Source organism: Miniopterus natalensis, chromosome 2, assembly GCF_054644295.1.
Source record: "Miniopterus natalensis isolate mMinNat1 chromosome 2, mMinNat1.hap1, whole genome shotgun sequence".
Taxonomy (NCBI): Eukaryota; Metazoa; Chordata; class Mammalia; order Chiroptera; family Miniopteridae; genus Miniopterus; species Miniopterus natalensis.
In genome coordinates, this window is record NC_142082.1 from 106,355,457 (window position 1) to 106,382,863 (window position 27,407).

Below are 27,407 nucleotides of genomic sequence, written 5' to 3' on the forward strand. Positions count from 1 at the left end.
ACCTTCCCCTGTTTCCCACCCTCAAAGGCTCACACTCCCCACCTGCCTTCTGCAGTCCTCTGTCAGTTCTCTCTTAGTCTGAAACCCCCTCCTCAGCCACCCGCCCTAGTCTCCAAGCTTGAGACTTGCAGACAGGCGTCCTCTGTGCAGAGAGGTCAGAGTCGGATTCATCACCTGAGTGCGTTTCATCTAAGTTTAAGGCACTTTGTAGAATTTTTGCCACACAGGCCATGGTCTTGTAATACATTTGTAAGGGCCAGAGTAGAAATAAAACTAAATTGGGGAACATTCACCCAGAATTACCAACTGAGGTCCCGCTGAGGAGGAGGCTTATATCAAGAAAGGACAGAAAACATCTGGAGACTGATAGGAAGGGCAAGGTCCAGACAGAGACTGACCCAGCTTCCATGGGTGGCAGACTGAGAGTGAGGAGGGATCTCTTGGCTACAGGAGGGTTATTTCTCTGAGAAGATTGAGGCCCAGAACCCAGGCTGGGCTCCACAGCCCAGAGCACCAGAGCTGAGACCAATGGCTCACATAACATCCAGCCATGAAAGGCTGCAAGGCTGCTAGCCTCAGGGGAGGCCAGAGCCTGTCTGAATTAAAGTCTTAGTTTTTTGTTTTTTTGGGTTTTTTTTGTTTGGTTGGTTATTTGGTTTTTAAACCCAGAGCACAGGAATTCATCTGTAGCTACTCATTTGAGGCTTTGATGGGGGGAGGGTGGTGCAGACTTGAGGTGCCTAAGGAGAGGCTGGGGTGGGAAGCATTGGGGGGAGATGTGGAAAAGCAGCATTTGGTCATACCCCCCAAATTGAAATGGTCATTTTTCCTGAGAGGCACTAGCTTCTCCCAGGAACCACCCGGCCCTAGACTATACAGCCCTCTACACCCTCAGGAACCCTGCCTGCCACACTCTGCATTTCTATCTTTGCAGAGGTAATTGCATCAGTGACCCAATTTGAAGTCTCAGTAAGCCTTAGTGATTGGATTAGGGGAGGGGCCATTCACCCTGCTGTCCTGGGAATCTGATGGGAGCTTCCCCCACACTGGAAAGCTGATAGAAACTCCCAATATCCACCTGATCCCACTGGGCTGCGTATAAGGATCTCTGCCCAGCTGAGGGCAGAGTAATACACTGGGACACTCAGAGGAGTAGCTCTGGGATGGGGAAACACACCACCACTTTCCCTGAAATCTGAACAGCACCTCCCTGTCACAGGAGACCCAGAGGGCTATACTCCCGATTTTCCCTAAAGCCCTTTCAGAAACAGACTTTTGAGTAATTAAGATTGACAGCTGGCTGGCAGGTGAAGGCGGGTGGAGGCAGATCTTGGGGAACCTGGGGAAGCTTACTGACCCAGCCCTGGGCCCCATGCTGCTAACAAACCAGCCTTAGAGTGCAGCTGGGCCCCTTCTGCACACAGCGAAGTCCTGTGGAGACAGACACAAACTGTGGATCGCTTGGAGCTTCAAACAGGTTGCTGAAAGCCAGAAGAAGACAGTTTCTGACAGTGGTTAATACCTAAGAATCTCCTGGGAAGCCCAGAATGGGCAGACAGAACGGTCAGCCGCAGTCATCAGAAGAGCTGGATCCAAAGGGAGCTCCCAGGGGGCACTAAACTCTGCTCAGAAAAACTTCATTTATTTATTTTTCTTCCCTTTTGTTAATTAATTAATTTTTAAAAATTTATCTTTATTGTTGAAAGTATTACAGGTGTCCCATTCCCCCCTCCCAACTGACCCCCTCCACATCGTTCCCACCTCTTCTCCAGGCCTTTACCCCATTATTGTCTGTGTCCATGGGTTATGCATATATGCACATAACTTCTTTGGTTAATCTCTTCCCACCCTCCACCCCCCTTTCCTCTGAAACACGATGGTCCGTTGCATGCATCAGTGTTTCTGAATCTATTTAGTTCGTCAGATTCTTTTGTTCATTAGCTTCTTCTTAAAGAAGACCCTTCAACATTTCCTGTAGTGCTGGTCTGGTGGCGATAAACTCCTTTAGCTTTTTCTTATCTGTGAAGCTCTTTATCTGACCTTCAATTCTAAATGATAGCTTTGCTGAGTAGAGTAATCTTGGTTGTAGTTTCATATTTTTCATCACTTTGAATATTTCTTGCCACTCCCTTCTGGCCTGCAAAGTTTCTGTTGAGAAATCAGCTGACAGTCGTATGGGTGCTCCCTTGTAGGTAACTAACTGCTATTCTCTTGCTGCTTTTAAGATTCTCTCTTTGTCTTTAACCTTTAGCATTTTAATTATGATTTGTCTTGCTGTGGGCCTCTTTGGGTTCGTCTTGTTTGGGACCCCGTGTGCTTCCTGGACTTGTAAGTCGATTTCTTTCCCCAGGTAGGGGAAGTTTTCTGTAATTAATTTTTCAAATAGGTTTTCAAGGTCTTGCTCTCTTTCTTCCCCTCTGGCACCCCAGTAATACGAATGTTGGGCCTCTTGAAGTTGTCCCATTGCTCCTATACTGTCTTCATATTTCTGGATTCTTTTTTCTTTTTGCTCTTCTGGTTGGGTGTTTTTTTTGTTTCCTCATGTTCTAAATTGCTGATTTGATTCTCAGCGTCCTCTATTCTACTGTTGATTTCCTGTAAATTATTCTTCATTTTAGTTCATGTAGCCTTCATTTCAAATTGGTACTTTATTATTATCGATTTTCTCAGATATTTTCGTAATAATATGCTTGAGCATCCTTATAAACAAAATTCTGAACTCTGTATCTGTTAGCTTGCTTGGATCTATTTCATTTAGTTCCTCTTGTAGAGATTTCTTCTGTTCTTTCATTTGTGACATGTTTCTTTGTCTCCCTGTTTTGGCTGTTTCCAGGTGTGTGTTTCTATGTATTAGGTAGAGCTGCTATGTTGCCTGGAATTTGTAGAATGGCTTTGTGTAGTAGGTGTCCTGTAGGGTCCAGTGGTTCAGCCTCCCCAGTCACCTGAGCTGGGCCTTCTAGGTGCTCCCCTGTGTGGACTGTGTGCACTGTCCTGTTGTAGTTCAGCCTTGGTTGCTGTTGGTATCACTGGGAGGAATTGACCCCCCGGCCAATCAGCTGCAACTACAGCCAAAGAGCTGCTGTGCTGGAGACACCCCTGTGGAGCTGCAGTGGGGCTCTGGTGTTCACCAAGTGCGCCCCTTGAGTGTGTCACTCGTGGATGTGGTAGGGTTGTAATCCAGCATGGTTGAGTCTGACCACCAGGTGCACTGTCTCTGGGGCCGCCTGGGAGGTGCAAAGTCAGCCTCTGGCAGTGCCTTGCCCAGGTCCACCCAGCGTGATCTACAGAGCAAACCGTAGTTGGCTGCTACTTGTGCTGGGCTTGGAGGTGTCCAGGAGTGGCCAAGCTATGAACCAATGCAGGGTGCTGCTAGTATGAGGCCTGTGGCCACTTATCAAGCCATAAGGGGCACGCTGCTGCTTGTTTGAGAGGTTTTAGGAAAGTCCTAAGCATAAGTCTGGAGAGGCCACTTGCATAGAAAAGCCACTGGAAATGGCTTGGATGAGCTTGCAGGTAGGGAGAGGCGGGGCCTCTGGGAATCACGGGTGGGGGGGGCCAAAGGTGTGAGTCAGGTGCTAGAGATTCAAATATGGCACCTGCCTGCCGACTGTGTCGGGGGACGGCTTGCCAAAGGAGCAGTGGCCTCTGCCAGCTCTTCTGCCTGGGAGAAAGCTTCCCCTCCACCTCTTGCCCCAATCTCAGGCACGTTAGCTCCTTCCCAAGTGTCCCAGGTTCTTTTCAAACTGCTGCTCAGTGCTGGGGCTCAGGGGGAGTGCATCTAAATGAGTCCCTGTAGGGGCCTTTTAAGAGGAACTGCCTGGGACTCCCAACCCTCCATGACCCTCAGCGACAGTCCCTGCTGGTTTTCACAGCCTGAAGTTGTGGGTACTTCTCTTCCCCACCCTGGAACCTTGGGCTGGGGGGCCTGATGTGGGGCTGGGATTCCTCACTCCTCCGGAAAACCTCCACCATCAAGATATCCCTCCTGAGTTTAAACTGAGGCACCAGGTGTGGGGCCGCGGCCTCATCTCTGTGATTCAGCCCCGATCCACCTGCATCTCCACCCCTCCTACTGGTCTCGATGCTTCTTCATTTCCCTCGTTCAGCTAGATTTCAGGAAGCTCTGAGTGATGGTTGTTCTGTATTTTAGTTGTAATTTTGATGTGGTTGCGGGAGGCGGTAACAGCTGTTACCTACGCCACCATCTTAGTTGATCTCTCCCCTTTTGTTATTTTTAAATTTTTCTTTATCTGTTTTATTGATTTGTTATTTTAGCTTCTATCGATTGTTTCATGTATCTAATTTTTCTCTTCCCTTTTCCTACCCTATTTTGTTTGTTTGTTTGTTTTCTTCTGCTTTCTCATCTTTTGTTCTTCCCTTATTTTGGGTCTATCTGCTTTCTCTGCATTTTTCTTTTGAAATTTTTTTCTCCTTCTTTTCTTTTATACCACGTTCCTTCCCATGTTCTTTATTCTTGCTTTCTTTGTTTCATCTCTGCCCTTTCATGTTTCTTTTTCTTCCCCCCTTTTTCTTCTCCTTGAATTTTTTCTATTCTATCATTCTTACTCTTTTTTCTCTTTCCCAATTCTCTCTTTTTTTGTGGCTGCTGTTGTTGTAGGGGTGTTGTGTATGCTTTGGTTTCGTTTCTTTTGTTTCTGTTTTGTTGTGTCGTATTTTGTTCTGTCCTGTCAGCACCTCCACAACAGCTCACACAACGTGGTCAGGGGTGAGCCTCACAGCCAGCCAGCCTGAGAGGAGATTCCATCCATGAATCGGACAACAACATTCAAGACCCAGTTACAACAGGGGAGCCAAAATAACTCAAACAAGGGACATTCCTAGAGCACCCAGCTTAGGAGACCAAGAAACTGCACCACTGGGACCCACTAAACACCTACTACAAAAGACTACCCCAGAAAGATTGGGAGGCATAGCAGTTTGAACCAATACATAGAAACAAATACAAAGGGACAGCAAAAATGAGGAGACAAAGAAACAACCCCCAAACAAAAGGAGGAATCATCAGAAAAGGAACTCAGTGAAACGGAGGCAAGCAATTTGTCAGATAAAGAATTCAAAGTAATGGTTATAAGGGTGCTCAAACAACTTAGTGAGAGCTACAAGCAACTTAATGAGAACTTTATGGAACTTAAAGAGAATTACACCAGTGTAAAAAAAAGAGGTAAAAACCAAGAATATGAATCAAGTGGAAATAAAGAATGACGTAGCTAAAATAAAGAATACCTTGGAAGGAATCAAGAGTAGACTAGAAGAAGCAGAGGACTGAATCAGCAAATTAGAAGACAAGGTAGGAAAACACACCCATTCAGAGTAGCAATTGGAAAAAATATTAAAAAGCAGGAGTAGAGTTCAAGGGAGCTTAGCGACAATATGAAATATAACATTTGCATCATAGGGATCCCATAAGGAGAAGAATCTGAGCAAAGAATAGAGAACCTGTTTGAAGAAATAATGACAGAAAATTTCCCTACCCTGGTGAAAAAAAAAGTCACTCCAGTTCAGGATAGAGTCCCAATCCAGATGAACCCAAAAAGACCCACATGTAGACACATTTTAATTAAAATGGCAAACATTAAAGACAAAGAAAGAATCTTAAAGGCTGCAAGACAGAGACAGAAACTTACCTCCAATTAGACTATCAGCTGATTTCTCAATAGAAACATTTCAGGCCAGAAGGGAATGGCATGAAGTATACAAAGTAATGAAAAACAAGGGACTGAATCCAAGACTACTATATCCAGCAAAGCTATCAACCAAAATTGAAGGTGAAATAAAGAGCTTCGCAGGCAAAAAAAAAAGGCTAAAAGAGTTTATAACCACCAAACCAGCACTGCAGAAAATGCTAAAGGGAATGTTGTAAGAAGAAATAGAGAGTAACAAAGGCATAAAGAATAAAATGGCAACAAATAAGGACCTATAAATAATAACCTTAAGTGTAAATGGCTTAAATACTCCAATCAAAAGACATAGGATAGCTGAATGTATAAGAAAACATGACCCACATATATGCTTGTCTACAAGAGACCCACCTCAGAACAAAAGACACACAGGATGAAAGCGAAGGGATGGGAAATTTTTTTCTATGCAAATGGAAATGAAAAAAAAGCTGGGGTAGCAATACTCATATCTGACAAAATGGGCTTCAAAATAAAAGGCAATGTAATAAGAGACAAAATAAGAGACAATGAAGACCACATCACAGTACTAAAAGGATCAATACAACAAGAGGATATAACTGTGGTAAACATATATGCACCCAATACAGGATCACCCAAATATATTGAAAAAAAATTCTGGATGATTTTAAGGGAAATATTGACAGCAATACAATAATAGTAGGGGACTTTAGCACCCTACTGACGTCAATGGATAGATCTTTTAGACAAAAGATCAACAAGGAAACAGTGGCCCTAGATGATAAACTAGGTCAAATGAATTTAATTGACATTTACAGAACATTTCACCCCAAAGCTTCAGAGTATACATTCTTCTCAAGTGCGCATGGGACATTCTCAAAGATAGACCACATGTTAGGACACAAAACAAGTCTCTACAAATTCAAGAAGATTGACATCATATCAAGCATCTTCTCAGATCACAATGGCATGAAACTAAAAATCAACTACAATAAAAACATCTCAAAACATTCAAACACGTGGAGGCTAAATAGCATGTTATTAAACTGAATAGGTTACCAGTGAGATCAAGGAAGAAATCAAAAACTTTCTGGAAATAAATGAAAATGAATACACAACAACCCAAAATCTATGGGACACAGTGAAAGCAGTCCTGAAGGGACTACCTCAAAAAACAGGAAAAACTTCCAATAAAGTATCTAACCTTGCAACTAAAGAATTAGAAAGAGAACAGGAAAAGCCCAGAGTAAGTAAAAGGAAGGAAATAATAAAGATCAGAGAGGAAATAAATGACATAGAGACTGAAAAACAGTACAAAAGATCAATGAAACCAACAGCTGGTTCTTTGGACAGATAAGCAAGATTGATGAGCCTTTAGCCAGACTAATCAAGAAACAAAGAGAGAAAGCCCAATTAAATAGAAATGAAAGAGGTGAAGTAACAACTGACACCACAGAAATACAAAGGATTGTAAGAAAATACTGTAAACAACCATATGCCAACAAGCTGGACAACCTGGATGAAATGGACAAAGTCCAGGAAAAATATAATTTTCTAAAACTGAATCAGGAAGAAACAGAAAACCTGAATAGGTTGGTAACAACTGATGAAATTGAGGCAGTAATAAAAAATAAAATTAAATTAAAAAAACTTCTAGCAAACAAAAGCCCTGGTCTGGACTGCTTCACAGGGGAGTTTTACCAAATATTCAAAGAAGAACTAGCACCTGACCTCCTCTAACTATTCCCTAATATCCAAGAGGAAGGAACACTTCCAAGCTGTTTTTACGAGGCCAGCATTATCCTAATTCCAAAACCAGATAAAGACACTACAAAGAGAGATTCCAGGATGTCGGTGGATTAAGTGGGAACTACATTGACACTTTCCCAGGACCAAACTGGAATTACAACTCAAATATAGAAAAACATCCTGAATAATCAACTCAAGACTGGCTGGAGAGCACCCTCAACCAAGGACGGAAAGCATAGACCACATATAGACTGGTAGGAAGTGCAGAGGTGCAAGAGGGCTGGCCAGGATCCCACAGAAACAGCTGAAGTTCCAGAGGGATCTCTCAGCTGTGGGGTTTCCCACTGAGAACTTTGGGGCCTAAACCCCAAGCTGGGCTTCCCAGCCTAGAGCATCAGAACTGAGAAAAGTGCCCACATAACATCTGGCTGTGAAAAGCAGCAGGGTTTCTGTCTGTCAGGGAGAGATGGCAAGAAATGCAGGCACCTTCCTAAAGGATCAACAGGCAGCCACTCACCTTAGGCTCCTGCAGAGGGAGGGCAGAGTGGACTAGAGCTGTGTGAGAAAAACCCAGAAGTGCTGGCTCTGGTGAAAGAGCGTAGAGGGCAGCCATGTGGATTCCTGTGCTGAGTCATTCCCCTATACTGCAGAGGATATCTTTCTCAGGTAGACATATACCATCCAAACAGCTTTTGCCTGGGGTGGAAGCAATTGCTCCATCCTATTGGAAGACCTCTCAGCCTACCCTGTGGAGTTTCTACAGTTTGAGAATGAATAAGAATCAGCCTCTGGATGCTTTGCATCTTTGCCTGATTTGCTTCTGGACCCAGCACTTGGGAAAGCAAACCTTGGTGCATATCTTGGCGCTTTCCAAATGCACCGAGCCCCAGCAGAAGGAGCCACAAGCTGTGTAATGCTGAAAGCTTCAAACAGGGTACTCAAGGCCAGTCACAAACAGCATCTGACATTGGCCTGCACCAGAGACTATCCAAAAGATTGGGAGTCCTAGCAGATCTCTCTAATACATAGAAACAAATCCAAACAGGCAGCCAAAATGATGAGGGGAAAAAACAAGCCCCAAATGAAAGAACAAAAGAATTCTCCAGAAGAAGAGCTAAATGGAGAGAAGCAATCTATCAGATATAGAGTTCAGAATACTGATCATAACGATGCTTAACAGCATGAGAAGAAAAAAAAAAGGAAACTATGAAGGAAATTAAGAGTGACATAGTAGAGCCCTAGCTGGTTTGGCTCAGTGGTTAGAGTGTCGGCCCATGGACTGAGGGGTCCCAGTTTTGATTCTGGCCAAGGGCACTTACCTCAGTTGTGGGCTCAATCCCTGCACCCGGAGGCAACCAATCGTGTCTCTCTCACATCAATGTTGTTTTTTATCTCTCTCTCTTTGACTCTCAGAAAAACAATGGAAAAAATATCCTCAGGTGAGAATTTAAAAAAACAACACAAACATAGGAGAAATAAAAAAACACTGGAAGGAATAAACAGCAGATTAGGGGAAGCTGAGGATCAGTGAATTAGAAGACATGGTAGAAAAAATCAATCAGACAACCAAAAAGAAAAAAAAATTAAAATACAGGAGGACAGTTTAAGGGAGCTGTGGGACAACATGAAACAACAATATTCACATCATAGGAGTGCCAGAAGATGTAGAAAGTAAGCAAGGGTTAGAGAACCTGTTTGAAGAAATAATGGCAGAAAAATTCCCTAACCTGGTGAAAGAAAAAATCACACAAGTTTGGAAGGCACAGAGAATCCCAAGCAAGAAGAACCCAAAGAGGCCCACACTCAGACACATCATAATTAAAATGCCAAAATTCAAGACAAAGAGAGAATCTTAAAGGCAGCAAGAGAAAAGCAAGCTGTTACCTACAAAGGAGCTCCCATAAGGCTGTCATCTGATCTCTCATCAGAAACTCTACAGGCCAGAGGGAATGACATGAAGTATTCAAGGTAATGCAAAACAAGGATCTAAAACCAATGATACTCTATCCAGCAAGGCTATCATTCAAAATAGATTATGAAATAAAGAGCTTTCCAGACCTCCCCCCCCAAAACAAAAAGGCTAAAGGAGTTTATCACCACGAAACCAGGATTGCAAGAAATGTTAAAGGGATTGCTGTAATAGGAAACATAGACATAAAGAAATAAAATGTGGCTCAGTGGTTGAGCATCGATCTAGGATCCAGAAAATCGAGGTTTGATTCTCAGTCAGGGCACATGCCCAGCTTGCAGGCTCAATCCCCAGTTGGGGGCATGCAGGAGGCAGCTGATCAGTGGTCGCTCTCTCATCATTGATGTTTGTATCTTTCTCCCTCTCCCTTCCTCTCTCTGAAATCAATAAAAATATATTTAAGGGGGGGGGGGAGAAATAAAATGGCAATAGATAAGTACCTATCAGTAATAACCTTAAATGTAAATGGATTAAATGTTCCAATCAAAAGACAGGGTAACTGAATGGGTAAGAAAACAAGACTTAAATATATGCTGTCTACAAGAGACCCACTTCGGAGCAAAAGACTCATAAAGGCTGGAAAAAAACAAAAAAAAAAAACAACTTCTGGAGGACTTTAAGGGAGAGATCAATAGCAGCACACTAGATCAAATGGATTTAGGGGACTTGACCATCCCACTGACTTTACTGGATAGATCTTCCAGACAAAAAAATCAACACAGAAACAGTGACTAAATGACACACTAAATCAGATGAATTTAATTGACATTTACAGAACATTTCACCCCAAAGCTGCAGAATATACATTCTTCTCAAGTGCTTATGGGACATTCTTAAAGACGGACCACATGTTAGCACACAAAACAAGTCTCTACAAGTTCAAGAAGACTGAAATCATATCAAGCATCTTCTTGGACTTTTACACCATGGAATACTATGCAGCTGTAAAAAAGAAGGATCTCTTAACCTATGAGACAGCATGGTGGGACCTGGAGAGTATTATGCTAAGTGAAATAAGCCAGTCAGAGAAAGACAAGTGTTGCATGATCTTACTCATATGTAGAATCTAACGAACAAAATAAACTGATGAACAAAATAGATCCAGAGACACAGAAGCAGGGGAGAGACTGACGAATCTCAGAGGGAAGGCGGGAGTGGGTGGGTGAGGAGAGATTAACCTAAGAATTTATATGCACATATGCATAACCCATGGACACAGACAATAGAGTGATGAAGGCCTGGAGGGGGCAGTGCAGCTTGGAGGGGATCAACTGGGGAAAAGAGAGACATTTGTAATACTTTCAACAATAAAGATAAATCAAGGAAGGGAGGGAGGGAGGAAGGGAAAGACACTACAAAGAGAATTACAGGCCAATTTCCTTGATAAACATAGATGCTAAAATCCTCAACAAAATATTAGCAAATTGGATCCAGCAATATATTAAAAAGGTCATCCACTATGACCCAGAGGGATTTGTTTTAGGAATGCAAGGCTAGTTCAATATTCACAAATCAATAAATGTGATACATCACATAAAATGAAAGCTAAAAATCACATGATCATATCAGTAGACACAGAAAAGCATTAGACAAAATCCAACACCCATTTTTAAAATATGATTTTATTGATTTCAGAGAAAGGATGGGAGAGGGGGAGAGGGAGAGGGAGAGAGAGAGAGAAACATTAATGATGAGAGTGAGTCCTCAATCGGCTGCTTCCTGCATGTCCCACACTGGGGATCGACCTCACAACCCAGGCATGGACCCTGACTTGGAATTCAGCCGAGACCTCTAGTTTCATGGGTAGACTCTCAACCACCGAGCCTCCTTGGCTGGGCTCCAACACTCATTTTTATACACCAATAATGAACTTAGAAAGAGAAGCTTAAAAAACAATCCAATTTACCATTGCAACAAAAAAATTAAGATACTTAGGGATAAACTTAACCAATGAGGCAAAGGACCTATACTTGAAAAACTACAGAACGTTACAAAAAGAGATAGAAGAAGATATAAACAAGTGGAAGAATATACCATGTTCATGGATTGGTAGCCTTAATATCATTAAAATGTCCATCCTACCCAAAGCAATCTATAGATTCAGCGCGCAATCCCTATCATAATACCAATGGCATATTTCACAGATCTAAAACAAATACTCCTAAAATTTATATGGAACCAAAAAATACCTCTAATAGCTGCAGCAATCTTGAGAAAGAAGAACGAAGTTGGAGGGATCACAATACCAACTATCAAGCTATGCTACAAAGCCACTGTAATCAAAATAGCCTGGTACTGGCATATGAACAGGCATGTCATATCTATCAGTGGAACAGAACAGAGAACCCAGAAATTGACCCAACCTGTTATGTTCAATTAATATTTGATAAAGGAGGCAAGAACATACAGTGGAGTAAAGACAGTCTTCAATAAATGGTGTTGGGATAATTGGACAGGTACATGCAAAAAAGTGAAACTAGACCACCAAAAATGAAACTTATACCATACACAAGAATAAACTCAAAATGGATAAAATACTTAAATGTAAGTCATGAAACCATAAAAATCCTAGAAGGAAACGTAGGCAGCAAAATATCGGACATCTCTTGTATCAGAATTTTCACTGATACAATGCCTGGGGCAAGAGAAACAAAGGAAAAAATAAAGAAATGGGACTATATCAAAATAAAAAGCTTCTGCACAGCAAAAAAATCAGCATCAAAATGAAAAGGGAATCCACTATATGGGAGAACATAGTTACCAATGATACATCTGATACAGGGTTAATTTCTAAATATGTGTGTGTGTGTGTATGTATATGTATATGTATATATATAAAATGATCAGAGGACCTGAATAGACACTTCTCCAAAGAGGACATGCAAATGGCTAAGAGACATGAAAAAGTCCTCGATGTCACTATTAGAGAACTGCAAATCAAAATGACAATAAGGTATCACCTCACACCTGCCAGAATGGATACCATTAATAAATAAACAGCAAGTGCTGGTGAGGATGTGGAGAAAAAGGAATCCTAGTACACTGCTGGTGGGAATGCAGACTGCTGCAGCCACTATGGAAAACAGTGTGGAATTTCCTGAAAAAATTAAAAGTACAGCTGTCATTTGACCCAGTGATCCCACTTCTAGGAATATATCCTAAGAAGCCAGAAATATCAATCAGAAAGAATATATGCACCCCTATGTTCATAGCAGCGTTATTTACAATAGCTAAGATCTGGAAACAACCCAAGTGCCCATCAGTAGATATGTGAATAAAAAAGCTGTGGTACTTTTACACCGTGGAATACTGTGCAGCTGTTAAAAAGAGGGATCTCTTATCCTTTGAGACAGCATGGAGGGACCTGAAGAGTAATATGCTAAGCAAAATAAGCCCGTCAGAGAAAGACAAGCATTACATGATCTCACTTATATGTGGAATCTAATGAATAAAATAAACTGATGAACAAAAAAGATTCAGAGACATTGAAGCATGGAACAGAGTGACATACATCAGAGGGAAGTGGAGGGGGCGGGAAGAGATTAACCAATGAACTTATATGCATATATGCATAGGCCACGGACAGACAATAGTGCGGGGAAGGATTGTGGAGGGGGTGGGAGCAAGATGGAGGGGGTCGTTGGGGAGGGGAAAGTCTGTAATACTTTCAACAATAAAGATAATTTTTTTATAAAGAGGGAATTTAGTTTCTGCCTTAGCTCTATCTCTTTCTCTTGGGCAAACGACTCTCCCTGAGCCCCATACTCTTTTGGTTTGTTGTTGTTAATCCTCACCCAAGGATACTTTTTCCATTGATTTGTTAGAGAGGGGAAGGGGCGGGGTGGGGTGGGGGGAGAAACACTGATGTGAGAGACACACATCAATTGGTTGCTCCTGCACTCACCTGGCCAGGGCCAGGGATCGAGCCTGCAACGGAGGTACGTGCCCTTGACCGGAATCAAACCTGTGACCCTTTAGTCCTCAGGCCGAGGCTCTAACCACTGAGCAAACCTGCTAGGATGAGCCTCATACTCTTATATGTAAATGTGAGTACCCTACTTCTTTTATAGCACACATCACACTTTATGTTTGTGTTCCTCTCTAGATGTGCCATAAACAAATAAAAAACAAAACAAAAGATAAGACTACCAGTATCTCCTCCACAGACTCATGTAAATATGAGGATAAAATAAAAACATAGTTTTTTTAAATTATTACATTTATTGGAGTGACATTGGTTAATAAAACATAGTTTTTAATCAAATAGTTTTTAATTTTCTGTAAGAGGTGCTTCATAAATCCAAAGAATAGTATTTTAGACATTCTCAACTCAAATTAATTAGACTAGAAATGAACAGAATGCAGGGGAAAAGTGACTGACATAGAGAACACTGGATCATTGAATTTTTTTATTGTAAAATATACATAAAATTTATGACTAACCATTTTGTGGTAGTTTTGTGGCAGTTAAGTACATCACATTGTTGTGCAACTATCATCACTACCCAGCTCCAGAACTTTTCCATCTTCACAGAATAAACTCTGTACCTATTAAACAGTAACTCCCCATTCTCCTCTCTCCTCTGTCCCTGGTAACCACCATTCTGCTCTCTCTCTCTGAATTTGAATATTCTAGGTACCTCATGGAAGTGGAATCATAACATTATTTGTCCTTTTGTGTCTGCCTTATTTCACTGAGCAGAATTCTTCATGATTCATCCAGGTTGTGGCATACATCAGAATTTCATTCCTTTTTATGGCTGAATAATAGTCCATTGTATGTATATACCACAATTTGTTTATATCTGTTCATCAGTTGATAGATATTTGGGTTGTTTCCACCTTTTGAACATTGTGAATAACGCTGCTGTGAACATTGGTGCACAAGTATCTGTTTGAATCTCTGCTTTCAGTTCTTTTGTGTATATACTCAGAAGTGGAATTGCTGAATCATGTGGTAACTCTATATTTAATTTTTTAGGAACCACCATAGTGTTTTCCATAGTGGCTGCACAATTTTACATTGCTACCAGCAATGCAAGAGGGTTCCAGTTTCTCTACGTCTTCACTAACACTTTGTTTTGTTTATTTAATAATAACCATCCCAATAGCTTGTGAAGTAGTGTCTCATTGTGGTTTTAATTTGCATTTCCCTAATGACTAGTGATGTAGAGCATCTTTTCATGTGCTTATTGGCCATTTATATATCTTCTTTGGAAAAATGTTTGTTCAAGTTGTTTACCCATTTTTGAGTTGGTTTTGTTGCTAGTGAGTTGTAGGAGCTCTTTATATATTCTAGATATTAATCCTTTATTAGACATGATTTGCAAATTTTTTCCCCATATACATAATGTTCTGAAGAGCTAAATTAGGGTGGCAATAGTGGAAAGGAGAGGGGAGGGGAGGGGAGGGGAGGGGAGGGGAGGGATGTATCTGAGTGAGAATATGAAGAAAGAATTGTCAAAATTTGGATAAAGTAGCTGTGTTTTAAGTCAGAATAGCTTAGAATGTTTTAAGCAAGAAAGTTAGAATTCTCTGTGGTTCAAAGATTTATTTTTGTTGTGCAACTATCATCACTACCCATCTCCAGAACTTTTTCATCATCCCAAAATAAAACTCTGATTTTTAAAATCAGTTTTGCTGACAGTTCTTCCTTTTCTGCCAGGTATCTCAGGTAGTTTGAACTTTGATGAGGAGGAGACTGATGGGGAGGAAGAAGGAAAAAAATTAACGTCTCATTCACCATATTCAGCGGCAGAGAGACCCGATTCTGCATCCAGCCAGAAATCAGCCACAGTATGTAGATCTGAAACTTCTTCCTTTGGAGCTAATTTAACTATTTCCCAAATATACCTTCAGTATTTAAATAAAACCCTCATTACTGAATGAGGGTTGCCTCAAAAGATTTAAGTTCGAATTTAAACATAAAGTTCATGACCTCTCTGGTTGTGTCTCAAGCCGGCTACTGTGAAGCTATATCCCATTTTTGTACTTAGCTCCACCATTACCCCCAATATTCATATACTTACTTAACTTCTCAGAGTTTTCCATTATTTTGTCAGAAGACTGAAGACATAGGGATAAATTAATGTTATTTTATCCATTAAGTGTTTCTCAAAGAGACTATGAGGTTTTTCTGACCCTTCCTCCTTTTGCTCATGAATGGCTATTCTTCCAGGACACAGGAGCTTCTGGTACTTCAGCCCAGCACACTGATAACCAGCTGGGAGAAGTAGAGAATTTAGAGGACTTTGCTTATAGTCCTGCCCCTCGAGGGGTCACAGTCAAGTGTCGGATAACAAGGGATAAAAAAGGAATGGATCGGGGTCTCTTCCCCACTTACTATATGCACTTGGAGAAGGATGAAAATCGGAAGGTATGAAAATTGATTTTTTTTAAAAATATATTTTTATGGATTTCAGAGAAAAGAAGGGAGAGGGAGAGAGACAGAAACATCAGTGATGACAGAGAGTCATTAGTTGGCTGCCTCCTGCATGCCCCCTAGTGGGGATCAAGCCCAAAACCCAGGCATGTGCCCTGACCTGGAATCAAACCCTGACCTCCTGGTTCATGGGTCAATGCTCAACTACTGAGCAATACCGGCTGGGCGATTCTTTTTTTTTTTTTTTAATTATTGATTTTTAGAGAGAGAGAAAAAAACATTGATTTGTTCCATTTATTCATGCATTCATTGGTTGATTCTTTTATATGCCCTGACTGGAGATTGAACTTGCAAACTTGGTATATTGGGATAATCAACTGAACTATCTGGCCAGAGCGAGAATGGATTATTAAGACAAATCTTGAGAGAGAGGGGAAGAATGTGGTAATAGATTGTTGATGGGTCTTGTGATAGGGGAACAGCACTGATACTAGGACCAAATCAGCTGGAAGTAGATTGTATTAATTGCCAGGTGCTATGTTCTCACTATCTTCAAAGAGCCCATAGTCTAATAGGCAGAATCTGCCCCCACCCTCAAGAAAAAGGTTTTATCCAGAATGTAAGAAAATGGAAGAGAGCATTTGAATGTAATTATTTTCACCTCCACCCCTTTTCTGGGGTGGTGGGTGTTAATGTGTGCTCTTTGGTTTTAATTTTTATTATAGTAGAACACAACATTGTAGGAGAAAGAGCAAGCTGGGTTTTTTTTGTTAATCCTCACCTGAGGATATTTTTTCCATTGATTTTTAGAGAGAGTGGAAGGGAGGGACAGAGGGGAGGGGGAGGGAGAGAGGGAGAGAAATATCTATGTGAGAGACACATTGATTGGCTTCGTCCTGCATGCACCCTGACAGGGGCTGGGGAATGAACCTGCAACCCAGTTACATGCCCTTGACCCGGAATCGTATTCATGACCCTTCGGTTATCGGGCCAACATTGTAACCACTGAGCCACACCAGCCAGAGCATAAGAGCAAGTTTTAGGGAAGAGGAGGAATCGGAAATATAGAAGAACATACAAGTAAAAAGTATTGTTTCTCACCCTAGAAATTCTAATTTACTTTGTAGCTAAGTTTGAGACAGTTTAATAGGTGCTAATGAACAATGTGTTTTGTATTAATACCAGGTCTAAGTGGATGATTTTAGGATCCTAGAAATTAGATGATAATAGTAGGTATCATGGTTATTATAACCACTATTTATTGAGTGTTTATTATGTACCAGGCAAGTGCTAAATGCTTTATATATATTATCACCTATAATCCTTATGACAACCTGGTAAAAGAGGATTTATATCCCTGCTTTATGGACAAGGTAACTGGGGTTTAGGAAGTGGTATTCTACTCCAAATCACACCAACAAGTGGCAGAGCCAGATTCAAATCCGTATCTGTTTGATTCCAAAGTCTCCCCTTAGCTACTACCACTTTTCTGCTTTCCTGTTATTGTCCAAGTCCAGTAGGATTTAGCAAGGAAGCATAAATGTGAGAGTATTCATATCACTGAAGTCACAAAAATTTAAAAAATACAAAGAACCCCCCCCAACAAAATACAAAGAAAGTATTAGGAATGCAGTGGCAGTGGAGAATGGGAAGGGTAGGCATTCAGGATCCTGTCTCTCCTACAGTTGGAAAGACTCTTATTCATGGAATTGGATGAAGATTTTTTAAAAAGTCACTGGAGGTTTTGGAGATAAAGTTGTAAATAATTATACGGAGAACCAAGCTAGCGAATTTAGAAAGTTGCATAGTAGGGAAACACTAATAGTGAATTCTGAGACACATTATGGAGGGTCAGGGAAAGAGATAAAGACCCACAGATGGGTCTTCTCTGAGAAAACACCAAATGGCAATGACACTGGTGCTGAGCTGGGTGAGACCCTGCAGGCCGTGGTGGGAGGCCTCAGTGAGTTCTGTCTAGGGTAGGGATCAAGGCCATGGAGTTCATGAGGCAGGGTCAAGGGCAAGGGGTGATGCCCCTCACTAATTAGGCTATCTGGTCAAAGACACAATCAAGACCCCAAAGGAGATCAATCACTTCTGCCTGCCCATCAAGGAATCTGAGAGTGTTGATTTTTTCTAGGGGGCATCCCTCAAGAATGAGGTTTTGAAGATTATGTCCATGTAAAAGTAGACTCATGCTGGCCAGCAGACCAGGTTCAAGGCATTTGTCAACATTGGGAATTACATGTTGGTCAGGGTGTTACATGCTACAGGGAAATAGCCACTGCTATCCATGGGGCTATCATGCTGACCAAGTTCTCTGTAGTCCTTGTATGGCGAGGTGACTGGGAGACCAAGATTGGCAAGTCCTACACTGCCCCGTGCAAGGTGACTAGCCGATGTTGCTCTGTGCTGGTAGCTTCATCCGCACCACCAGGAACACTAGAATTGTCTCAGCCCCTGGGCCCAAGAAACTGCTGCTGCTGGGTGGCATTGAGAACTGCTGCACCTTGGGCAGGGGCTGCACTGCCATCCCAGGCAACTTTGCCAAGGCCTTTGATGCCATCTCCAAGACCTCCTGCCGCCTCACCCCTGACCTCTGGAAAGAGACCATGTTCACCAAGTCTCCCTATCAGGTGTTCACTGACCCTCTTGTAAGGACCCACACTGGAGTCTCTGTGCAGAGGCCCCATGCTCCAGCTGTGGACACACACAGTTTTATACAGGAAAATTAAAGTGAATTAGATTTAACTGCTTGATACTTGATAGGCACTGCTAAACATTTACTAAGTAAGTAGGTAGAACAAACCATAGCAATTCCCTTGACTTCATTTTTGACTGACCTTTTTTTCTTTTTCCAGATATTTCTTCTTGCTGGCAGAAAACGAAAAAAGAGCAAAACATCCAACTACCTTATCTCCACTGATCCAACAGATTTATCTCGTGAAGGAGAAAGTTATATTGGCAAACTCCGGTGAAAGCATACTTGTATCACTGTCCTATTCTTTCTGATACTTTTATTCCTATTGTAAAAAATAATATAAATGGAGCCACTTTAAAAGTGGACTTAGAGCTGCCATCCCGGAGGAATTGACTTGCAGGTCTTATGCCTCAGACCTTTGGAATGTTGAAAAAGGGCAAAATAACCTTTGGACTGAGCCTAAAACAATTTTGTGCCAAGATAACAAGAAAGCAGATATTATGACTACTAGACTGATGGCTGCCTGACTAAGCATTAAGAACGTTATTTAGAATTAGTGTCACTCTGCTAGCTTATCTGCCCCAATAGCCATGTCTCCCTTGCATCGATGTAATTGTTCCCCTTCCCTTTCTCAAAAATACCTCTTGCCTTTGTCTTCTAATGGGAACCCTATTTGGGTTTCTGCCTGAATCAGTGCTTTCCAAATGGCTATTCTTTTTTTATCTCAAATAAATGCTTGCTACCTCTCACTTTAGCCTTTTATTTTTAGATTAACCCTATAGTTTCAGAATAATCCTTTTTTGTTGTTTTTTTTTTTACAGTGAACATGTATTAATGTTGCAATCTAAAGAAAAAGAAGTTAAAAGAAAATCTAAGTCCTTCCATTGTTTTAATGGGAGATCTTTGAAAAAGTGATGAGGAACATTTAGGTGTTTGGAGAACAGGCAGATATTCTATTACCTTTCCTAGATTGTGCTTGTGAAAGAGAAAAAATATAGATCATTATGGTGACTTTTACTTTTGATTCCAGATCCAACCTCATGGGGACCAAGTTTACAGTTTATGACCATGGTGTCAGCCCAGTCAAGGCCCAAGGTCTGGTAGAAAAGGCCCATACCCGGCAGGAGCTGGCAGCCATCTGTTACGTGAGTGCTGTCCTTGGATTGTACTCTCTTCCTTAATTTCCTGATGTCCTGCTGGCACTTCAAACTTTACTTGAACTGAACTCATAATCTTCCCTCCCAAGCTTGTTTCTATTTCTGTGATCCTCTTTTCTGTTGCTGGTATCATTTTCTCTATATAGTCAAGTTTTAATTATTTATGAATTGCCAAGTTCACTTATTCTTTTACTGTTGTAATATGTCTTGCCTTCTCTTTTCCTAATGCCATTGGATTAACAGACCTTCATTACCTCTTAACCCATTGGCCAGGGGCTACAATAAATTACAAATTGATGTCTTTGCTTTTAGTCTTTTTTATCTAGTTCATTCTATACTGCTGCCAGATAAATCTTCCTAAAACAGAGCTCCAGGTGATCCTGCTGTTTTCTGCCTCAAATCTTTTATGACTTCCCATTGTGTACAGAATAAATCCCTAACACTTCAGTCTTTCCTTTCAGACTGTCCTAGCAGCACTCTCCCCATCCTGTTTCTGTCATTCTGGCCACACAGCCCTCCTATCATCCTTTGCTCCGCCACATGATCGTCTCTCTCCTGGGAGCCTTCCCTTTTCCCTTCCTTGTCTTTTGCCATATCAACTGATGTAATCAGAGAAGTCTTTCCTAACCACTAGGTGTGGTTGACATTCCTTTGTATACATCCCCATGATACCTGGCGCTTCCTTTCAGAGTTGTTGCTTGATCCCAAAGACTCAATGTGTATGACTGTGCATGACTGTCGTGTGTGTGCATGTGTGTACGTATATGAATACACACACAAACATATCCACCTATTTAATGTGCTTATTTCATTCATATATAACGTGCCTGGTTGATAGGCATTTGAGTTTTTACCTCCTGATACAGGCCCCATTTAATTTACACTCTTAATTCTCACTGTAGATCATATAGTGCCATGCCCTCATTGGGAAATAAATATTTATTGATGACAAAATTGGACAGTTTGCTCACAGTTGTCTCAAAGTTCGTTTAAGATTAAAGAGTAAGAATAAATTTTCAAGCCAATATAATCTATTTTAAATTCAAGTGTTCAAATTAGGTTTAAAAAGAAGAATATAATCACTTTCCTGGTTTTGATTCTCTGTCTCTCTTTGTTTAAACTATAGTAATAATGAAACAACTTTAGCACTCTTGGCATTGTCAACATTTTACATGTCCAAGTAAGTCTTGCATCAAGTATGTCGTCTTGTTTTTCTTTCTGTTTCCAAATTGAGTCTTATTTACCTATCTTCCAGGAAACAAATGTATTTGGATTTAAAGGTCCTAGGAAAATGTCTGTGATCATTCCAGGGATGAATATGAACCATGAACGGATTCCATTTCGGCCACGAAATGTAAGAATATATTTGACTCTAAAAGACAAGAGTACAGTACAGAAGAGATCAATCCAAAGATTATTGATTCTTCCAGAACCCCAAACTGGAGTAATGCTCATACTCTTATTTATTTATATGTTTTATTGATTTTTTTAGAGAGAGAGGAAGGCAGAGAGAGAGAACCATAGATGTGAGAGAGGGAGACATGGATTGGTTGCCTCCCGTATACACCCCAACTGGGGACTGAACCTACAGCCTGGGCATGTGCCATGACTGGGAATCAAACCCGCAACCTAGGTATGTGCCCTGACCAGGAATCGAACTGATGACCTTTTGATGCCTGGGATGATGCTCCAACCAACTGAGCCACACCAGCCAGGGCACTCATGCTCTTCTTCAGGAGATCCATCACTCCAGAACCGCAGAAGTACATTGCAGAGCAATTGCTGGAGTGCTTGATTTGCAACCACTTAGTCTGCAAAGACAAATGCTAGATAATCTGTAAAAATTTTTAAAAACCCAGCTTAATTTTTGGCTTTGTTTCTGTTTTACCCTTTCTGAAATGGAAAAAATATTCCTTGCTCCACCTGTTCCCTCACAGAGTTCCAAATGGTTTCTTATGGTTCTCAGTACAAAGTAATGATTTTCCTTTCAAACAGGACCATGAGAGCTTGCTTTCAAAATGGCAAAACAAAACCATGGAGAACTTGATTGAGCTGCACAACAAGGCCCCAGTCTGGAATGATGATACTCAGTCCTACGTGCTGAACTTCCATGGCCGGGTCACTCAGGCATCTGTGAAGAACTTTCAGATAGTCCACGAAAATGACTGTGAGCTACAGGAGGGCTGGATGGGAATAGGAGGGAGGCTGTTCTTCCATGGTGGTGAAATGAACATTTCTTGTCACTGATAGGAACCTATATTCAGGAGAGAATTATCTAAGAAAGGAAGGATTTCTTTGGAAAGACAACAGTGTTATAGTAAAACTTCTGAACCAGTGTTGTTGAGACCAAAGAGTGTGACAGATTTCTTCCTGTGGCCAATCAGAGAAGTCTTAGATGAGGCTGTTTGGGAAGCAAATGCCAGTGACCCTCACTCAGTAAAGGTTCCTTGGCAGCTCTAGCTCATGGAGCTTGTTCTGTTCTCGGCTAGCTACTCTTGACTTTTCTCTCCTCTTTCCCTTTCTTTTTTTTTTTTTTAAATATATCTTTGTTGATTTCAGAGAGAGGAAAGGAGAAGGAGAGAGAGAGATAGAAACATCAATGATGAGAGAGTCATTGATTGGCTGCCTCCTGCACGCCCCCGACTGGGGATCAAGTCCGCAACCCAGGCATGTGCCCTGACCCAGAATCGAACCCTGGTCGCCCGGATCCTAGGTCGACGCTCAACCACTTAGCCACGCTGGCCAGACACCTCTTTCCCTTTCATACTGGTCAGGAGTAACCTCCCATTCCCTGCAGTTGAGAGGACTCATGATAGAAACTTTGCTCATGGTCAGTAGACGTTCTTGTTAACAACTCTTCCCATTCTTCTAAAAGTTTCTCATTTTAGAGACCTGCTGATTAACAGACCTATTTGGAGGATGTTTTTTCTGAATCTTCACAGGCTTTCCCCAGAACCAACACAGTATCTTTTTTTTTTTTTTTTTATAATTTTTATTTTTGTTTAAAGTATTACAGATGTCCCTTTTTCTCCCCAATGACCCTTCCCCCCCCCGTTCCTTCCCCCTCCCCAGTCACTCTCCCCACCATTGTCCGTGTCCTTGGGTTGTGCATATATGCATATAAATTCTTTGGTTACTCTCTCCCCCTCCACCCCCTCTCCCCCTTCCCTCTGACATTTCGTCAGTCTCAAAGAACTTAATAAACTGACGAGCAGAATAGATTCAATACAGTATCTTCTAACATCACATTTCCTGTCTGTTTCTAGCTGATTATATCGTCATGCAGTTTGGACGTGTGGCAGACGATGTGTTCACTCTGGACTACAACTACCCGCTGTGTGCACTTCAGGCCTTCGCCATTGGGCTTTCTAGCTTTGACAGCAAGCTAGCATGCGAATGAGACAGAGAGCACGTACAGAGCTGGACTTTCTCACTACAGTAGAGCTTTCGGGAGCAGATAGTTGCCTCCCTTGCTCTTCTTGGCCTAGGACATAAAGAGAGAGAGTCTGCCCCTTTTGGAATAATCCCTGAATGTACGTATGTATATGTGTCTATACATATATGTATGTGCATGTATACAAATGTACACACACGTATATGTACACACGGGCACACACGCACGCGCACACACACACACTTCTCTGCCTTTCACAGACCTGGTCAAGGAGTACAGTTTAACATAAGTGAGAAATTATTCAAAGCATAGGAAGGCTCTTGTCCAGAGCACATTGGTGACTCCTGAGGTTTTTGCCCATAACAGATTCTGTGCCTCAAGAGCCAGATTTCCTATGCTTGGAAACTTACAGCTGGAACCAGGTACTAATAATTAAATACTTGGGTCTCTTTTGAAGACTTGAGTCTCTAGGTCTGCAAACATTTTCTGTAAACGGCCAGATCGTCTCTGTAAGTGCAAAAGCAGCCATAGCCTATCCATACACAAGCGAGTGTGGCCATGCTCCAGTGAAACCAGGCAGCGGCCAGATTTGGCCTGTGGGCTGTAATTTGCTAACCTCTGCTTCAGGTATATCTCTATTCTCTCTGGACTTGGGCATTTCCAAAATGGGCTTATAATCATGAGATGATGAGTGGGAAATGGCTACCTCTAAGAAGCAATAGCCCTACAGATTGGATCCAAAGAGGCACTTGGCTGCATTCACTGTTATGAAGCATTACCTTGTTTTGGTGACAGTGGTTCCTATGGTATAATTTACCGTCAGAACTGGGAAACCCAAAGTCCGTGATCATTTTGAGTCCACACAGGTGGCTTAATTTTGCTATCCTACCCAGCACACCCATGGAAAAAGGCCATGTCAGCCACTTGACCTACCCTGAGAGAAGAACTAATGCACACTAGGAAACAAATCTCGAATTGTATTGTCTTTATCACAGGAAGTGTGGTATTTGTTTCTTAGAGTTAGTTTATAGTCCCCATGGTGCTTGGAGGTACTGATGCTCCAGTCCCCCTCTTTCCTTTCTTCCCTCAGAGCAGATTGGTTGGCACCAATCTCAGTCGAAGTGGCTGTGGCCAAATTCGTGATCAGTGATGTGAGAATTATGTGGCTATGGCCAAATTTGTGACCAGTAATGTGAAAATTTTATATAGTTGTCTTAATTTCAGTTTAGACTGAAATCATAAACCTAAGAGGTGACTTAGTCTAGTTAAGACTGCGAGTAATTTGACAGTTGCCTTCACTTTCAACCCAGGAGTGCCTCCCATAACTGTTAAAATGGAGCCATTAGTATAGAGGGATACACATACCTGTAGACCGTGTAAGAAGTAAGAGATCATGTATCAAAACTTTCATTATCATTATCAAGAGAGATGATAGGAGAGGCTTGGTGAGGACTAACCAGCTGATTGTGAGCTCTGCAAACCTTGTTGGGCAGAACTTCGGGCCTTTCTTCTTGACATACTGTCAGCTCCCTGAAGCCTGGTTCATTGGTACAGATCAAGCTCCTGTCACTCTTCCTCACAAATCATGAGTTTTGCTAAGTCATTCAGATTATTAGCAGCTCCCAACAAAACATGACTCTGCTACCAGCCCAGCAGTCTGAGTGTATCTGAATCTTGAGAATCCAGTAACTCTGTGAGTTCTGCATTCAGCGTTGCTCAACTCCCAAACCTTCCTTTGTGCATTCAGCCATTTGTCAGCAGGGGGCAAGGAATCAGTGGCTGTTGCTCCATTCTGTTTCCCTTCTGTGGACTTCCTTTTTGTCTTTGCTTCCTGTTGTCCCGTGCTCCACATCAAATCCAAGTGTGAAAGAAGGTCTGGGAGATGAAAAGACCCTTGGCTCCTCCCCCACTAGCAAGTCCTACCTGCTGTGTTTTGACAAAATTGGTATCCATCTCAGGCATACCTGCGTCCCATCAAGTGCCTCCTTCATAGAAGTGCCCGAAGCCCTTCAGACCTCTGGCACTACCTTCCTCACGTACTGTCAAATGAGCTGCCCTCCTTGAAAACAGAGCTGTTCACTTATCTCAGGTTGCGGTAATTGACAACATCTGGAGAAGGGAGTCTCATGGCCTGACCAGATCCAACCCTGCTTCCTGCTCGCTCTGGCTGAGACATTTATACCCCAGCTTCATGTACTGCTGCTTGAATGTGCAGGTGATTGGTTTTACATAAGTCATATTTATACCTTTTGTATGCTATAGAAATAAATAATTTATATAAAAATGGGAGTGTCGTCATTCTTCTTTTCAAAGTCCCATCCCTTACATAGTTCCACCATATCCTGTAATAATAATTTTCCTCACTTGGCAACAGGGAACTAATCTTCAAGGAAGATTAACTCTCATCCCAGGGTAGAGCAGGAGCCTGGAGACTGAGAAGTCTGCATCCCAGAGATTGTCTAGACTCATCATACACATGTCACCAAGAGTTTTCTGGATAGATGATGGAGCCAAGAGCCAAGCATGAGGGGGCCACAGAGGGTAGGATTTACCTTGTTCTGGATGCTGGCATGGGTCATCCTCCTGGATCATCTTTGTTGATATCACTTATTGATTCAGCAGCAAAACAAATTACCTAATAGTGAAATAGGCCTTATCTCTTTCCATTAAGTGTTCACATTTTAAAGCTACTTTATATGGACAAGTTAAAAAAAGTATGTGTTCACAAGTTTTTATAGGCTTTCCTACTCTTACCAGTGTCATGGTGCAGAGTCACACGGAAAGCAGCAGGAAGAGCCTAAAAATCAGGGTGAAAGCTGGAGTGAAAGTTTAATTCTTACAGCTTTTCACATGATTCTTTTTGGCTAAGGTGCATGGCTGGCCAAACAGGTTGTGGCCAGCTTTATATACTTTTCAGTGAGGAATAATATCAATGATTATTGACATGAAAGCTATCAGCAAGTGTTACTTAAAAACCTAAAACAGGCCTGCAAATGGCTCTTTTTGATCAGAAGTTTAGTGGATCATAAAAGAAACTAGCATCAATTCACTTCCTTTAGATAGCATTACAGGTGCAGAAATAAAGCAATGGGTCGACAGAGGCAAAATCCCTGGGTTCTGGCCCTTTTCCTGCCAGTGATTTGTCATACGCCTCTTTCCTCATCTGTCAATTGAAAGAGCTTGAATTACATGATCTTCAATTTTTGAATGTCATGGTTCTCTCCACTCATGCTGGCAGCAGTCTGGAATTCCCATAAATGTGCTTTGAATTGAACTCTCTGGTTACCTTCTGAATAGCTACAAGTTGTTCAAGGCTGAAGATACTGCTTGGGGGAGAACATACAAACCTTAGGAAAAAACCGGGGTGCCTGAGCAGGAACTAGAGAGGGGATATTCTGGAATGGTGGGAGTGCAGGATGTGGGAGAAGTATAGTCTTACACTGAGGAGGTTCAGGACCTTAACACTGCTTTTCCCCAAGCACTGGAGACCTCTTGCTTCATGGAGAAAATCTTGGCACGCTGCAAGCTGCCCTTCTCCTCAGCCTCCAGCTCCCCTTCTGGATAGAATGGCTCCTGCCGGTGTACTCAGGCCGTATGTTTGATGTCTGCTTCTTTCCAGTCCATAGTCCCCTTTTAAACTTCCTCATGTGGACCCCAGCTAGGGGCTTGCCAAGGACTGACCAGATTCTGTCTCACCCCTCATACACGTTTCTTGACCAATTGCATACTGGATTTTGTCTCCTCATTTTGGTCTCCTAGTTTTCAGAGTCAATGTATATTCTTTAAAAGTCTTACCGTTTTACCAACCAATACATAACTCCTCTCCACAAAAAAAGGATGGACGATTTGCCATCAGTGCTGTCAGAACTTTAGGCACGCCCTGATTATGCCACAGATGGTTTCATGGCACCACCTACTGACCAAGGATGCACATTACAAATGCATTAAAATGAGCACAGATTCTAGCCCAGGTGAGGGAGTCACAAAGGGCTCAGGGTGAGTTCAACAACTGGATCTTGTAATGTACCCACTAGAGTTGTGCTAGGGCTTGACTCTTTTCTGAAGAGTCAAGAAATATTTCTGGAGTTTAGAAACCAGTTGAAGTAGTCTAAGTAAAGTGCCTGGGATCTGGCACATAGTAAGCATTTGGTATAGGATGGTGGCAAATAATATATTTACTCATGTTCTTTTAAAGTAAAACAATGCATCTCAGTTGACTTTTTAGCCATGCAGTTACACAAAATAGTTTGTAAATGCTCATAAAAAAAAACTGTAGATGGTTTTCCAGGGACTATGTTGAGAAGAAAGAAAAACAGCCTGTTTTTTCTGGGTGACTGAACATCCATGTTCTAGTCTCAGTCCTGATCCTACTTCCCATCTCTCTGTTTCTACTTGAAG

At 41.8% G+C, this 27,407-nt stretch overlaps 2 protein-coding genes and 1 pseudogene across 3 annotated transcripts in view; 2 read left to right on the forward strand and 1 right to left on the reverse strand.

The window, feature by feature from the left end:
- TULP3 (TUB like protein 3) overlaps window positions 1-23,447 on the forward strand; it is a 79,324-nt gene extending 55,877 nt beyond the window's left edge. Inside the window, exons 5-11 of one of the 2 annotated variants that reach the window (XM_016215229.2) lie at window positions 15,041-15,171; window positions 15,554-15,751; window positions 18,619-18,731; window positions 19,489-19,603; window positions 20,871-20,969; window positions 21,611-21,782; window positions 22,882-23,447. In XM_016215229.2, the coding sequence (XP_016070715.2) occupies window positions 15,041-15,171; window positions 15,554-15,751; window positions 18,619-18,731; window positions 19,489-19,603; window positions 20,871-20,969; window positions 21,611-21,782; window positions 22,882-23,015 (962 nt within the window). In that variant the 3' untranslated portion in view covers window positions 23,016-23,447. The remainder of the gene's footprint in view (window positions 1-15,040; window positions 15,172-15,553; window positions 15,752-18,618; window positions 18,732-19,488; window positions 19,604-20,870; window positions 20,970-21,610; window positions 21,783-22,881) is intronic. The other variant, XM_016215230.2, reaches the window with a different exon arrangement.
- FOXM1 (forkhead box M1) overlaps window positions 1-27,407 on the reverse strand; it is a 114,034-nt gene that overhangs the window by 78,311 nt on the left and 8,316 nt on the right. The gene's annotated exons all lie outside the window — the stretch shown is intronic.
- Window positions 16,728-18,610, forward strand: LOC107538859 (small ribosomal subunit protein uS5 pseudogene; annotated as a pseudogene).